Source organism: Gouania willdenowi, chromosome 6 (genome assembly GCF_900634775.1).
Source record: "Gouania willdenowi chromosome 6, fGouWil2.1, whole genome shotgun sequence".
Classification (NCBI taxonomy): domain Eukaryota; kingdom Metazoa; phylum Chordata; class Actinopteri; order Blenniiformes; family Gobiesocidae; genus Gouania; species Gouania willdenowi.
This window is the reverse complement of record NC_041049.1, coordinates 1,328,793-1,343,709: the sequence shown is the minus strand read 5'-3', so window position 1 is coordinate 1,343,709 and position 14,917 is coordinate 1,328,793. Positions and strand designations below refer to the sequence as shown.

Sequence of the window (14,917 nt, the reverse complement as noted above, 5' to 3'; positions counted from 1 at the left end):
AAGCGACCAAAAAGTGTGACTAATTTTGTGTGATTTAAACCACTATAGTCACTGAAGACTGAACACATCTTTAGAACAGGCTCATATTCATCAAACACCGGCTTATTTCACCATCAGGGTGAATAAATCACTCTCTTCCTTTTGGTTGTCATGGCAGCTCAAGAAAATCTCTGATCCACTGATGATGGCTTTTTATCACGCGCGTGCACGTCAGTAACCCAAGGTTTACATACTCAGGGTTGATTGATCCACTTCATACCAGCTTTAATGAATCACTCCCATCACTGGGAAAGTCTGGGTCTATCTGAGTCTATCCATAAACTGAGTCTGAGACTCTGAGATAGACTCAGAGTTTGTTAAACCTCCTTTATGGAACACACCTCTGGTGGACTAGTGGTCCTCACAGTGGAATAAAGACAGAGAGAGGGTGGGAAGGAGTTCATGGAGGACTCAGAGATTAAACAGGAAGAGGAAGAAGAGGAGGCAGTGAGGAGGAAGAAAACATGTCTTCAGGCGACAGAACGTATGAGACGACCCCCAACAACAAGTAAACAAAGTGTGTGACGTGTTTAATCACTGAGCCTCTGATTGATTAGATTCATTTTATTACCACACACACACACACACACACACCCCTCTGTCATTGTTTCTGTGAATGAATGAATTCCAGTAGCTTCTAAAGGAGATATTTAATATAAATATAACCTGAAGCCTCTCTCTCTCTGACACTGAACCTCGCTCGCCCTCAGAGGTCAAAGGATCACAGTAACACAGAGAGAAAGAGTTTTATATATATATAGAGAGAGAGAGAGAGAGAGAGAGTGTACATTAACCAATGTAAAAATGTTTGTAATGCCAATAAAGCTGTTTTGAATTGAATTGAATTGAGAGAGATAGTGTGTTAGAGAGAGAGGTAGAGATAAAGAGAGAGAGAGAGAGATAGAGTGTGTGTTAGAGAGAGAGAGAGGGGGGCGCGCGCGGTCCTGAGGTGTCCTCGGAGCGCGCGTGTAGCTGGCTCCTTCAGTTAGCCTCTCGGTGCTAAAGCTAGCTAGCCATGTCTGTGGTGGAGGTGAGCCTCTGTTAACGGGCCGCCCTGGACTCCCTATCCACCCTGCGGTGCATCATGCCCGGCTGGAAGAAGACCATCCCGGCCTGTCTCCAACCGGACGAGGAGGGAGGTGAGAACCGGGAGCCACCGGTGTGTGTGTGTGTGTTCGTTAAAGACACCTGCCTCTGCGTGCGCGGTGTGTAGGTGTGTGTGTGCGCGCGCTAATTATCACCGGTGGAAGCGCTCGTGCTGCTGACTTGGGCGCCGCCGGTAGAGCTTGAGCTTTTCAGTGTCCGCCGGTAATAAACGAGTGAAAGTTACCCGATACCGTGTGTGTGTGTGTGTGTGTGCGCGCGCGCGCGCGCGTGTGTGTGACGCAGCCGTTCAGGTGACGTTACGGTTAATTATTTTTTTTCTACATGTCTGTTATCGTCACGAGCGATCAACGCTGACCGTTAACCGGGCGTTAGCAACAAACCGCGCTAACGGACGGCTACACCGTTGGTCGGCCCTTGTCCGTTAACGGTTCTAACGTCTCACCGTGAAAAATGAAGGTTTTCTAAAATTAAACACCAGATAGCTGTACCTCCACTGTGTTCATTACACCAGTCAGTTTACACAGGACAGTGCTGAGTAATGACTACCATCATGTGACCTTCTTCATTACGTTTAACATTACTATGTCCAATTTTATGACTAAAAACTGTCAAATTTGTCATTTTTATGTCAAAGAAATACATTTTCAAGTATTATCTGTGTTTAAAGAAACACATTAATTTAGAAAATTGGTGTCTTTTTGTTTTTTTTTTAAAAAAGGCACCAGGGAGCTCTACCTCCTCTGTTTTCATTACATCACTCACATTTACTGGCTTCAGGCTGAGTAATGAGTAACATGGGCTCCTTTACCAACCATGCCAACCAGTGACCTTTAATTCTAACATTACAATACTGTAATTATTGATTTTTTCCCCATTCAATCACCTCCACATCCACAAACAGTAGAAATTATTGCTTTCATTAAACACACACACTTAGTTAACTCTTTACTTTATTTGATTTTAATCAATGATTTAATTGTATTTCTTCCAGTGAAATGTAACTGTTGGCCTGCGAGTGGTAACGTTTGAATGTGAGTGGAACATTGAAGATTTTAGTGGCAAGATGCAGCTATACCTCCACTGTTTTCATTACACCTGTCCTTTTACACAGCCTGAGCATAACATGACTGTATTTTCATATTTCCCCTTATTTTTTATGACAGTGTGTATCCAGCATTGTTGAATCCTCTCTATGATATTAATTTATATTTAATGTAATATAATATATATATATATATATATATATATATATATATATATATATATATATATATATAATTATTAGGGATGCACAGAAATGAAAATTTGTGGCCGAAGCCGAATAAAATATAAACTCTTGGCTGAATACTGAATATCAAATACGGTTGTTAAGTTCTTCACTATTCTTTTAATAGTGCATAAATAGCCTAGAATACATTTTTAGACATGTTTTTTAAAGAAAGTAAATGTTTATTGAATATTCTGATGTTTTTTAAATATTCCAGTAACCTTTGCTTTTCAAAAAAGTACAACAAAATTTATCATTTATATTAACCCTTCAAATAAAACAAAACATGCATTACAAAAAAAACTAAAGTGCATTAAAGGTGAGGTATGATGAATAAATGACTTTCTAATGGTTTATCTACAGTAATAAACATAATTTAGCCTCATTCAGAGGAACAAAGTGTAAAAAGTTATGTTTCCTCTCTTGTTATTACATATTTTATATAAAGTCAGCTTTAAACAGGGCAGTTGGATTTTGCCCACGTTGGCAGGTGGCCTCATAGAACACGCCTCCTAGAATGTTAGCTCCTCCCTCTCCAACTATCTAACAGCTAAAACAAACACTGCTGTTTAATATAGAATATATATTATACTTTATTATCATATATGTAAATACAAACTGCACTACTTTTTCTGCTGCTGATCGTGTTGGGAGTCACTGCTTGGAGCCACGGACCCATTGTTTACTAGGAATGTAACGATTCACTCAACTCCCGATACGATTCGATTCACGATACTGGGTTCACGATATGATTCTCTCACGATTTATTTTACAAAATGGGACTGTAGACGCTAGCAGACAGAGCTAATAGAAAAACGTGACTTTTACAGATATTCACGTAATATTACAGATATTCTTTCGGTGTTAAAGGGGTAAGGAATCAGTTATGAACATGTTTAAGAGTAGAAGGCAAGGCAAGGCAAGGCAAATTTATTTATATAGCGCATTTCATACTCAAGGCAACTCAATGTGCTTTACATGATAAAACATTCAATTGTTTAAAATCAATAAGAACATTTAAATCAATAAGAACAATTAAAATCATCAGTAAAATCAATTAAAATCATCAGTAAAATCATCATTACATCAACAACATGACAAAAAATCTCTCTCTCAATCATATGCAGTAGAGAAAAAAAGTGCCTTTAGCTTTGATTTAAAAATGTTCACATTGGATGCTGACTTCAGCTCCGCTGGCAGTTTGTTCCACTTCTTTGCAGCATAACAACTAAAAGCAGCATCACCATGTTTACTGTGAACTCTGGGCTCCACTATCTGACCTGTGTCCATAGATCTGAGAGACCTGCTGGGTTCATACCTGACTAACATGTCACTGATGTATTCTGGACCAAACCCATTCACAGATTTATACACCAGCAGCAGAACTTTAAAGTCTATTCTGAGGCTGACTGGGAGCCAGTGTAAAGACTTTAAAACTGGACTAATGTGTTCTGACCTCTTTGTTCTGGTTAAGACCCGAGCTGCAGCGTTCTGAACCAGCTGTAGCTGTTTGATGCTCTTTTGGGGGATTCCTGTCAGAAGACCATTACAATAGTCCAGTCTGCTGGAGATAAAAGCATGGACCAGTTTCTCCTGATCTTTCTGAGCCATTAAACCTTTCACTCTGGAGATGTTCTTTAGGTGGTAGAAGATGTTTTTGTGATAGATTTGATCTGACTGCTGAATGTAAGATCTGAGTCAATCAGAACACCAAGGTTTTTGACTTGGTCTTTAGCTTTTAAAGATCGAGACTCAAGAAGGCAGCCAGAAAAAGTAGCAGTTTCCTGCCCGCCGCCTGAGCAGTTAGACAAGAGAAGGATAAATATATAGCGCCCCCTGCTGTTTAAAAAAAGTACTGCGATTCAATTTTCAGAAAATCGATGTCAACCGTGATACCTATGAATCGATTTTTAACTGCCTTACGATTAATCGTTACATCCCTAGTTTACACACATCGGCTGTTAGCACTAATGCTACACCAGTCTATGCAGTGACACCTGGTGTAGTTTGAGGAGGAAACAATGGGGATGTTTACGGATTCATGGCTCACAGCGCTAACAACGGACTCTGTTGTGGAATTGGACGGTTTCCAACTTTTACGCAGTGACGGAGAGCGTTAAGGAGAGATTCTGGATGTGTTTGTGTGCGTAAAGGAGGAGCTGCGCTGCTGGTTCTGCAGCAACGCGCACATACGCAAAATCACTGCACGTTGTTTGATTGCGTCATTGTGTCACACACTATTATTTGGCCTTGCTTTCAACTCACTAAACCGAATATATTTGGTGGCCGAATATTTGGTGAATCCCTAATAATTATAGTTTTAATGGCCTAGAATCAAACCCTGTGTTAAACTGTTAGAGGTTTTTAATTAAAAAGGTTTTTGTTTTTTGAAGCTTCATTTTTCTTTTCACCTCAATTTTTTGTGTTTGTGGTTTTTGTTCATCCTCATAGTGCTCGATGAAGATGAGACGGTGATTTCAGAGCTGTGTAGTGTGTGTGTGTGTTTCTGTGTGTGTGTGAGATTCTACAACTACATTCACGCCCAGGATCATGGGAGGCGTTGGAAGGCTCCAGAAACAGCGTTCTGAGAGTGTCGCCACTTTAGAAGAGACGTGACAGAGTGTGTGTGTGTGTCATTACATGACATCATCCACCACTTTAAGCTTTTCAACTAAGAAGCGGAGAAAATAGCTTTAACGTCACCACACACACAGTTACACACCACTATCACCACTGCCACACACACACACACACACACACACACACACACACACACACACACACTCATGCTGTGTCCTTTAAGAGGTGCTGATGTCACAACTCTGCACATCTTTGTCCTCAGGATTACTGAAGCAACACACATTGTGTGTGTGTGTGTGTGTGTGTGTGCGTCACTGTGTGTTTACATCCATTTTCCTCAGCTTAATGTATTTTTCCTCTCTGACACATTTTACAGGCCGCCCTCTCCCTCTCTCTCTTTTTTCCATTTCTCTTTCTGTGTCAGTGTCTCTCGCCCATCATGACCCTGAAGAACAAACTGCTGACTGTGTGTGCGTGTGTGTGTGTGTGTGTGTGTGTCTTCACCTGTGTGAGGCCCGCTCACAGCATCACGTTAGATTTGAAGTAAAAAACACTTTTTTAAAATGATTTTCCAGTATCTGAACATCACGTTTTAAACAAACAGGAAGTTGTTTGTGCAGTTAGTGTAGTTTGTGTTTTTCTGTGTTACGTTAAGACGTCAAACACGTCTGTCAAACCGTTTCCAGTCTCAGATAAAGAAGTACATTTACTGTCTCCAGAGGATTTATGACCATACAATAGTTACGCTAAAATCACGTGAAATTACAATGCAAGAGCTTCAAATGTCCGTTAGCCACAATGCTAACTTTTAGCGACTCATTTAACAGGAAAAATCCCACAGAAATGTGTTAGATGATCACAAAACATTATTTTTAACTTGTAATATTCTTTCCACCTGTGATTGGAGACGCTTCTGCCGAGAGGTGTCACCGGGTAAACTGGTCACCAGTTCAGCTAATACACCATCAGAAACTATGTCTTTGTAGCAGAGCTTTTTCACATTTGATTGCAGTCATAATAATGTGAACCAACACTTCAGATGAAGCTCTGCGTTCATTTTCAGTCACAGGATAACACGATCACCAGTCGAACTGTAACATAGTGAAGGATTGTCATATTCATCTTTTTGCAACACATGCTAGACATTCTGACAGTTTTCCAGGAAATATCTGTGTAATGTGTGATATTGTCTTAAAACATGCACGTGAGGCATTTGTGTGTTATATGATTTTAAATAAAGAGACGGAGCAAAAAAGAAAAATAGTTCAGGTTGATTTTTGTGTTTCAGAATGTAAATTCCGCATTTTCTGTTTGTTTTTTTTGGTCACGGAAAATTGAAGTCCCCACAAATGGTCCATTGGGCCTTAATCTGTGCCGGGAACCACAGTTTTACCACCTTGAGAAGAGGATGGCGTTAATCAGTTACACCATGAGGTGGAGCGTGGAGCCAAACACTCATTTTCTTCTCTGTGGAGCCCAGCGTGTAAAGGAGCGGCTCTAAACACTCACTAACACACAAACACACTCACACACACAGTGTCAGCCTGTGGAGAGCTCAGCGTTCCCGTCTGTCTGCTCTGATAAATGTTTCCTCTCTTGAAACAAAAGCCAAAAATCCACCTCCAGTCGACTCCAGCTCTGCTCGTTCAGTCTGTTCGTTTGCTTTCCCTGATTAACTCCACTGTTTTTAACTCCACTGTTTCCTGCTTTGGCAAAAATAAGCTTTTTTTTTAAAAATGTGCTGAAATATGAATCATAACCTGTCTGCACACAGAACTACAGTTGTGTGCGAAAGTCAGGGCACCCCTTTAAAAACAGCATATTTTATATATTTAAAAAGTTATATTCATATTTACTGTCTCTCTGGTATATGTGAAAAAAAAGACAATATTGTCAGGAAACATTAATGCATAGTTACATTTTATTTTATAAATTGAACAAAATTACAAAAATGAAAAACATAATTTTGGCATGTGCAAAAGTCAGGGCACCCTGAGAGTTTCAAAGTGTCATATTCTTTTTACAAACTCAGACCTCTACCAGCTCATTGGTCCTGAAGCATGTGTCAACAATTGTCATTAGGGAGTGCCAGCTGGTGCCAATTTGAGGGTTTCTTAAATACGGCGACTCCACAAACCTTGTACAAACACTCAGCAACCATGGGTTCCTCTAAGAAGCTGTGTAAGACAGAAAAAATGAAAGTAATTGATGCCCACAATGCCGGGGAGGGCTACAAGAAGATAGCAAAGCGTTTTCAGCTTGCAGTTTCCACAGTGCGAGGCATAATTAAGAGATGGCAGGTGAGGGGAACTGTGGAGGTCAAGAAGAGATCTGGAAGACCAAGGAAACTCTCGGAGAGAACAGCTCGTAGTCTGGTCAGAAAGGTAAACCAAAACCCACATTTGACTTCAAAAGACCTCCAGGAAGATTTAGCAGACTCAGGAGTGGTGGTGCACCCTTCCACTGTGCGCCGATACTTGCACAAACAAGACCTTCATGGAAGAGTCTGTAGAAAAAAACCTTATCTATGACCTCATCATAAAATACAACGTCAAAAATATGCAACAGAACATCTACAGAAGCCTGATGACTTTTGGAAACAAGTGCTGTGGACTGATGAAGTTAAAATAGAACTCTTTGGCCACAATAAGCAAAGGTATGTTTGGAGAAAAAAAGGAGCAGCATTTCATGAAAAGAACACCTTGCCAACTGTTAAATATGGGGGTGGATCCATCATGCTTTGGGGTTGTGTTGCAGCCAGTGGGACAGGAAACATTGCTCGGGTGGAGGGAAGAATGGATTCAATTAAATACCAGCAAATTCTGGAGGCAAATATCACAGCATCTGTAGAAAAGCTAAAGCTGAAAAGAGGATGGCTTCTACAACAGGATAATGATCCTAAACATACCTCCAAATCCACCATGGACTACTTCAAGAAACGCAAGCTGAAGGTTTTGGAATGGCCTTCACAGTCTCCCGACTTAAACATTATCGAAAATCTGTGGGTAGATCTTAAAAGAGCTGTGCATGCAAGACGTCCTAGGAATATTGCAGAACTGGAAGCCTTTTGCAAGGAAGAATGGGGAAAAATCACAAATAATAGAATCCAGAGACTTGTTGTTGGCTATAAGAAGCGTTTACAAGCTGTGATATCTGCCAGAGGGGGTGTTACTAAGTACTGAAGGTACTGATGCTGTAGGGTGCCCCGACTTTTGCACATGCCAAAATTATGTTTTTCATTTTTGTAATTTTGTTCAATTTATAAAATAAAATGTAACTATGCATTAATGTTTCCTGACAATATTGTCTTTTTTTCCCATATACCAGAGAGACAGTAAATATGAATATAACTTTTTAAATATATAAAATAGGCTGTTTTTAAAGGGGTGCCCTGACTTTCGCACACAACTGTATACATGTCTTAGGAATGTTCTGATTAGATCAGCTGTGTATGAGACAAGACTTTAATATAATATTTATTTCATTTATTTAGATTCATTCAATTTAACATTATTTTAATTCAAGATGTATTTACCTTATTTAATTCAATACATTTTCATTTTAAGAATTTCAGTCGTAATTATAACAATGATTTAATTTAATAATTACATTTAATGATTTAATTTAATAAGTTCATAATGTAATGGCAATGTTCCAATTTTTGTTCCTCTGTTCCACTGATTGACATTAACAGGTAGGAGTGAAGTCTTACGCAGATGCAATCAATGATATTCCATCAGGGCTGTACACTAACTTTTCCAGTTGAACACGCAGTGGCTGAAATAACAGGTCATTTACTTTAAATAATATTTAAAAAATGTTGCTGGTGGCGTTGGTGTGGGGTTGCGGTGCCTGGCTGGGGGTGCTTAGGTTTGCCTGCCTATTGGTCCGTGACTGGCGCGGTGGCCCTGCTTGGGCGGTTGGTGGCGTCCTCTCTCGTCAGGAGGGCCGGGGCCGCCTCCCTGTGGAGGGTGCTGTGCCGTGCAGGCCTGTGCTGGCCCTGGTGTGGGCGCTGGCCTCTCTCCCACTCGGCCACCCCCTGCTTTGGCGGGGCGGGCCGCTCTGGGGAGGCGGGGCTCTCTTTGCGGGGTCTCTCCGGGCGGTGCTGGCCTGGCGGGTCGTGGGGGTGCCTCTTCCCTTCGGGTGTGTCTTGGTGCTTGTTTTGTCTCCTGGTTGTCTTGGGGGTGCTCCCCACGGTGTGCGGGGGGTGGGGGTGGGTGCTGGTGTCTGCGCCGGGGTTGTTTGGCACTCAGGGATGATGCTCTTTGCTGGGGGGGGGGGGGCTCTAGCTGTTCCGGTGGTTGAGGTCATATCGGGCGCTTGGTAGGTCTGTCCTGCTATCTCCGGACTGGTGGGTGGGTCCGGGGCGCCTTTGGCTGGGGGCTGCTGCTCCGCACCGGTTATGTGCCGTTGGGGTGCCTCCTTTCCGCAGTGGCGGCCGCCGGTCGCTCGTGCCCCGGTGGGGGGCATTGCCCAGTGGCTTGCGCTGTCTGGTGGGGGCGGGGCCTGGGATGCTGTTCTTGCGCCGGCTGGAGCTGTGCAGTCCTGCTGGCGGGGGGCCCTTGGGTGGGGGGTTGGGGTCGGTAGCAGGATGCGCTGGGTGCTCGGATCCTTGGGGCTTTCTCGGATGTGTGGGGGGCGTGGGCTGCTTCACAGCCTGGGATCTCGGGGGCATCTGGGGGGCTGCTCGGCCATGGGGGGTGGCCTGCGGCTCCTTGGCCCCCACTTGTTTTTGCACATACACTGGTCTACGATGCACTGGCACGCCTTGGGATGTGGGATAAAACTCATACTGGGCTTAACTTTAGACACATTGATCCCAAATACATGCTTTAGGTACTACCACCATTCCTTCTGTCTCTCCACAGCCACCACCATTATAGCTAAGCTTCACACTTGTCACCAGTCTGGCTTGATTACACAACATAATAAGCACAATATGTTCTACTACAACTTCACATCTCACTCTCACTGTAAAATAATCTATTTTTCCCCACCCTGTATATTTCCTGCCTAGAGTCTCTCCTCCCAGCTCCCTGCTCCCTTCCCCCTCCCCCTAGGTGTAACACTGCTCTCCCTTTTTATATCCTCCCTATAATAAAATGTTTCTTACCCTTCCTTAGGGAGGGCTGGTGATGGTCACAATTAAGCAATAGAATAAATTAATTTATTTCATTGCAATAACAAAACATGCATTGCTGTCTCATAATGATTGCACTTCTTGTAGTGTTTACCTTTGACACCATGTGCAAAAAAAAAAAAAAAAGAGAGAGAGATGTGCACTCTGTTGGACGTGATGAAGCGTTCAGCCGCTTCGTCCAAAATAAGGTCACCCATACGTATGATTTGTCACGGCAAATTTGCGGTTGACCTCATTTGGAGACATGATTTATTGCTCTGGTTGAGTGATGGAGTCCAGGCGAGGCATTGATGATTTTATAAAAAAAGGTTTATTATAAAACTAAGTAAAAAAGAGGACAAAGATGGACAAAATTAGTGACCGCCCGGGCGGACGTCCGATGATCCAGTGGCACAGTTCTAACTCATCACGTATATTCCCCCTCAGTCCCCCTCCCTCCTCCCCCCAGGAGATAAAGAGGACAGGGTGGAGGTGAAAGAAGAGGGTGAAAAGAGACAGTTTCTTCTTTGGGTCAAAACAACCAGTTCTCTGGTATCTCCTGATTGTCGTGAGTGTTGGAGGTGTGTGCGTGTATGGTGTTTGTGTGTATGAATGGATGTGTATTGGGTGTGTATGTGTGACTATGTGAGTGTGTGTAGGCATGTGACTGTGTGATGCCTCCGTGTCCGAGGGATAAGATGTGTTTTGGGAAGCTGACCTCGAGAAGAGAGCAGAAAACATGAGACAGCAGAAATGAAAAGTCTCAACTTAAAGCCTTAAAAAGAATAAGGTCTATGAGTAAATATGTTAATAAACATAACTAACAATTTTGGCCCTGACAGTTTATTAAGGTGGAATTTATACATGAGATTTCAGACAAAGTTTTCGGTCACAAATCACATTCCCTGTCATTTTAACTCTAATAAATCCTGCTGAGGGCCACATGGGTTGCTCTAACAGGACATTTTTGGGCTCTGGGCCTCGAGCTGTGAAAGTAGCATATAAATTCATGTGATATTGTCTTAAAACATCCCATTTTTTAAATAATTAGAGAAAAGGTTGAGAATGCTTTTTCTGTTTCAGAACGTGAATTACATGGTTTCCCTCTGTTTTCTGTGGTTTTCTGTGTGAAAATCAGAGATCACCTGAGTGTGTGTGACTGTGAGATCATGAAGTGTCTTTAGTCATCTTTGGCGTGTTTCTGATCTCTCTGAACGTCTGTAGTTGAACACGGGTAGCTTGCATGTTCTCTGCAGCCTTGGTCCAATGTGTGACACATTATTGTCGTGTTCTGTTTAGGAGTTTGACAATATCTCGATATGACGATATTTTGCAATGTTTCGTCTAGCGATACGTTATCGATTCACTGGCGCCAAACATCGATATTTATTTATTTAAATAAAAAAAAATCCCTCCCCTTATTACACAAATTAAGCATATGGCCCTATAAAATCCACTTTAACGGAATCACGGACAAAATGAAATGGACAGAATCAGCATGAAATGCGTCTCTGTGAGAAGGAAGGAACTTTTTTATGGGGAATACGTGTTTTTGGGGAGCACTTATTAGGTGCGCCGCCCTCCCGTGACTCCTAAACACAGACAACACCAGTGCCTGCTTAACTTTAATGTGCCTCTGAAACTCACTCTGTTTCTCGTGTAGAGCAGAAGCTTCACCTGCTCAGTGTGTTAACATCTCATCAGAGCTACAGAAGATCTGTGGTAAAAGTTGTGTTGTTGTGGATGAGACCATCAATACCAGGTTAATGCACTTACTGAAATATTCATTTTTCATTTGCAGTGAAATATTCCAGTTTTCGTAAAACAAGTCCATTCAGCACTGAAATGATTATTTTCTGCATTATTTTGTATCAGTGTTCCCTTAAAGACTTAATCATAACACAAGGACATGTGACTTTTGTGGTCAGTGTGTGTTAAGAAGAGTCACTGTGGGGTGGTGTTTAGCTCAGTGGGTAGAGCGCCCACCCCATGTACAGAGGCTATAGTTCCTCACCTGCAGCGGGTCCAGGCTCGATTCCCGGCCTGGGACCCTTTCCTGCGTGTCATTCCCTGCTCTCTCTGACCCCCTTCCTGTCAAGCAACTGTCATATAAAGGCCACTAGAGCCAAAAAAATCCTTTAAAAAAAAAAAGAAAGAAGAGTCACTGTGCTGTACACACTGTGTTTTACTGTCATTCATGTGAAATTTATTGACAATGTTTTGTAATTCCTGTGAAATGAATTCAGTGCAGTAGATAAATTCTGAATTTCTTAAATGACAGATATTGTGATGTATCACGGATTGATTTCCCTGTAATATATCAATTATTGCCGTATCGCGATTTCATCATTATCGCAGGCAAAAATATTGTGATATTTTGTATCGCGATTTACCGGGTGATACCCAGCTCTAGTCCTGTTTGTGCATCTGTAGCTGTTCTAGTTTGTGATGTCATGACTGACTTTGTCTCAGATGTCATGGATTTCTTTGGCTCTGTGTTTGATGAAGTTCAGACGAGGCCGAGCCGTCAGGGACTGAGTGTGTGTGTGTGTGTGTGCGTGTGTGCGTGTGTGTGTCCATTAGGATTCAGGTCAGTCACTCAGCAGTCCATTACGGCCACAGTCTCTACTCTTTTGTTGTGTTTCTGGGTCCCTGTCCAACCTCAGGCTTCATCGATCACCGTCTGCTGCTGCTCACCTGACCCATTGCATCATGGGAAGTCTCATGCACTTTACAGCAGGGGTCTCACTAACATGTACGCATTTTAACCAATCAGAATGATCCAAAGTAATATTAGCATTGCTAGCATTGGTGCTAGCAGCTCAGCATAACCAAAGGAGGACAGTTAGCTGACTCACCCTAAATCACCCTCCCTTGTCTCTTTCTCTCTGTGTGGTTGACGTTTTACCATCAACATTTTCTCCGAGCAAACAACCCGAGCCCTCTGAGGTCAGAGGTCAAGTATTCCCATGAGCTGAGCAGAGGTCAGAGGTCACAGACTGTTCTCTGTCACTGGGAGACAGCAAAACATGCACGAATATAAGAGCGACAAAGACAGGAAGTGACATTTAATGTCCTGGTTTCCTTCCGCCCGTACCTCCTCATCTTTTCCACGCATTCTTGTTCTCTTCTTCACTTCCTTTTTCCCTTCCCCTCTTTGTTTCCTCATATACTCACTTCCTTGTTTCCTTTCCTTCCTCTATTGTTCCTTCATGTTTCCTCACCTTCTTGTTTCTCATCTCATTTTGTCCCCTCCTTGTTTCTCTTCCTCGTTTCCTTTCCTTTCCTCCCTTTGTCTTTACTTTTTTCTCTAACTTTGTTTCCTCGCCCACTTGTTTCCTCACCTTGTTTCATCACCCCCTCTCCCTCCTCCCTTCCCAGTGCGACGGTGATGATGATGATGGGAGGAGATAACAAAGGGAAAAGTATCGGATGAAGGAGAGGAGCAGGAGGAGGTGTTGGACACCTCTGATTGGCTGAGCTCTGTGAGATGGGGGGGGGGGGCTGCAGAGAGCGTACAAAGAGCAGGAGGAGGAAACCCATCCTGCTCCATTTGCTCGGCTCTGCCCGGTTCGGCCTGGTCTGTGAGTGTGTGTCTGAGTGTGCGTGTGTGTGTGTGTGTGTGTGTGTGTGTGTGTGTGTGTGTGTGTACTCGGACCGATGGAGCGTTTCACGGCTCTGCTGCGGCTCCTCAGCAGGAGGAGGAGGAGGAGATACCGGGCGGATGACGACTACCAGGAGGGATACGAGGAGGTTTACTACTACAGCACGCAGCTCCTCCGTGAGTGTGTGTGTGTGTCTTTGTGTGTCTGTGTGCGTTTATGCTGTTATATTATAGATGAATGTTTGCTTCTCAGTTACACACACACACACACACACACACACACACACACACTCTCTCTCAGGTATCCAGGTAACTGCTACCTGTGTGCGTGTGTGTGCGTGCGTGTGTGTGTGTGTAATGACAGAGCAGGAATTGTGAGGAATGTGAAACATGTGGGAACGTCCGGCTTCATTTCACCGACAAAACAACCAAAGTTCACAGAGACTCCACAGCTGTTCCCTCACTGCACTCATTCATTAATATTAGTATTATTAACGTGAACAGGAGTCGTAATAATTAATTAATGATGCTGTTAACAGTAGTTTATGAATCCCTGGCGCTGCACTGTTGCATCTACGGTCCATACATTTTCACTCCCTGATTTTTTTTTATTCCCAGAAACATTTTTGTGAAACTTTTGTAACGTAAAACTCAGATTTCCTTCAAAGGTCTGCTCAGGTGTAGTACGAGGAGGTTTTTTATTATAGTTGTGTGTCATATATGTTAAGGTTTCATTTATTCAGACAACTGTTCCTCAGGAAATCCACTTTGATCTCCTGACATGTTTCGACTGTCAACTGCCAGTCTTCGTCAGAGGCGTCTGCTGATCGCTATAAAGTTTCCATTGATGTTTTCTTTTGTAGTTTCTTTAACTTCCGCGTATAATTCCAGCAAGATTATTTTTGTCTTCTCTTTGAATAATATGTAAAGGTTTCATTTATTCAGACAAAAACAATCATGCTGGAATGACTTTGTGGATGTCAAGGAAATGTATGCACCCATTGTTTCACGTTGAGATTTGTTGTAAATCTTTTGTCTTTTGTAAAAGACTAAACTTATCTTGCTGGAGTGTGTGTGTGTGTGTGTGTGTGTGTGTGTGCGTGCATTACAGTCACAAATATAAATTAATGTTATTGGGATTAGTCGGGCCGCCTCCTAATTTTCTATTCAAAATAGGATTTTGTTTAATCGGCTTTCCCTC

General features: G+C 42.6%; 1 protein-coding gene across 4 annotated transcripts in view; it reads left to right on the top strand.

The window, feature by feature from the left end:
- The first annotated feature begins 959 nt into the window (after positions 1-959).
- The window catches only part of grip1 (glutamate receptor interacting protein 1), a 53,802-nt gene continuing 39,844 nt past the window's right edge, over positions 960-14,917 (top strand). For 3 of the 4 annotated variants that reach the window (XM_028449252.1, XM_028449249.1, XM_028449248.1), the window contains exon 1: positions 13,685-13,893. In XM_028449252.1, coding sequence (XP_028305053.1) covers positions 13,773-13,893 — 121 coding nt within the window. In that variant the 5' untranslated portion in view covers positions 13,685-13,772. Of the gene's footprint in view, positions 1,179-13,684; positions 13,894-14,917 lie in introns of those variants that run through there. The other variant, XM_028449250.1, reaches the window with a different exon arrangement.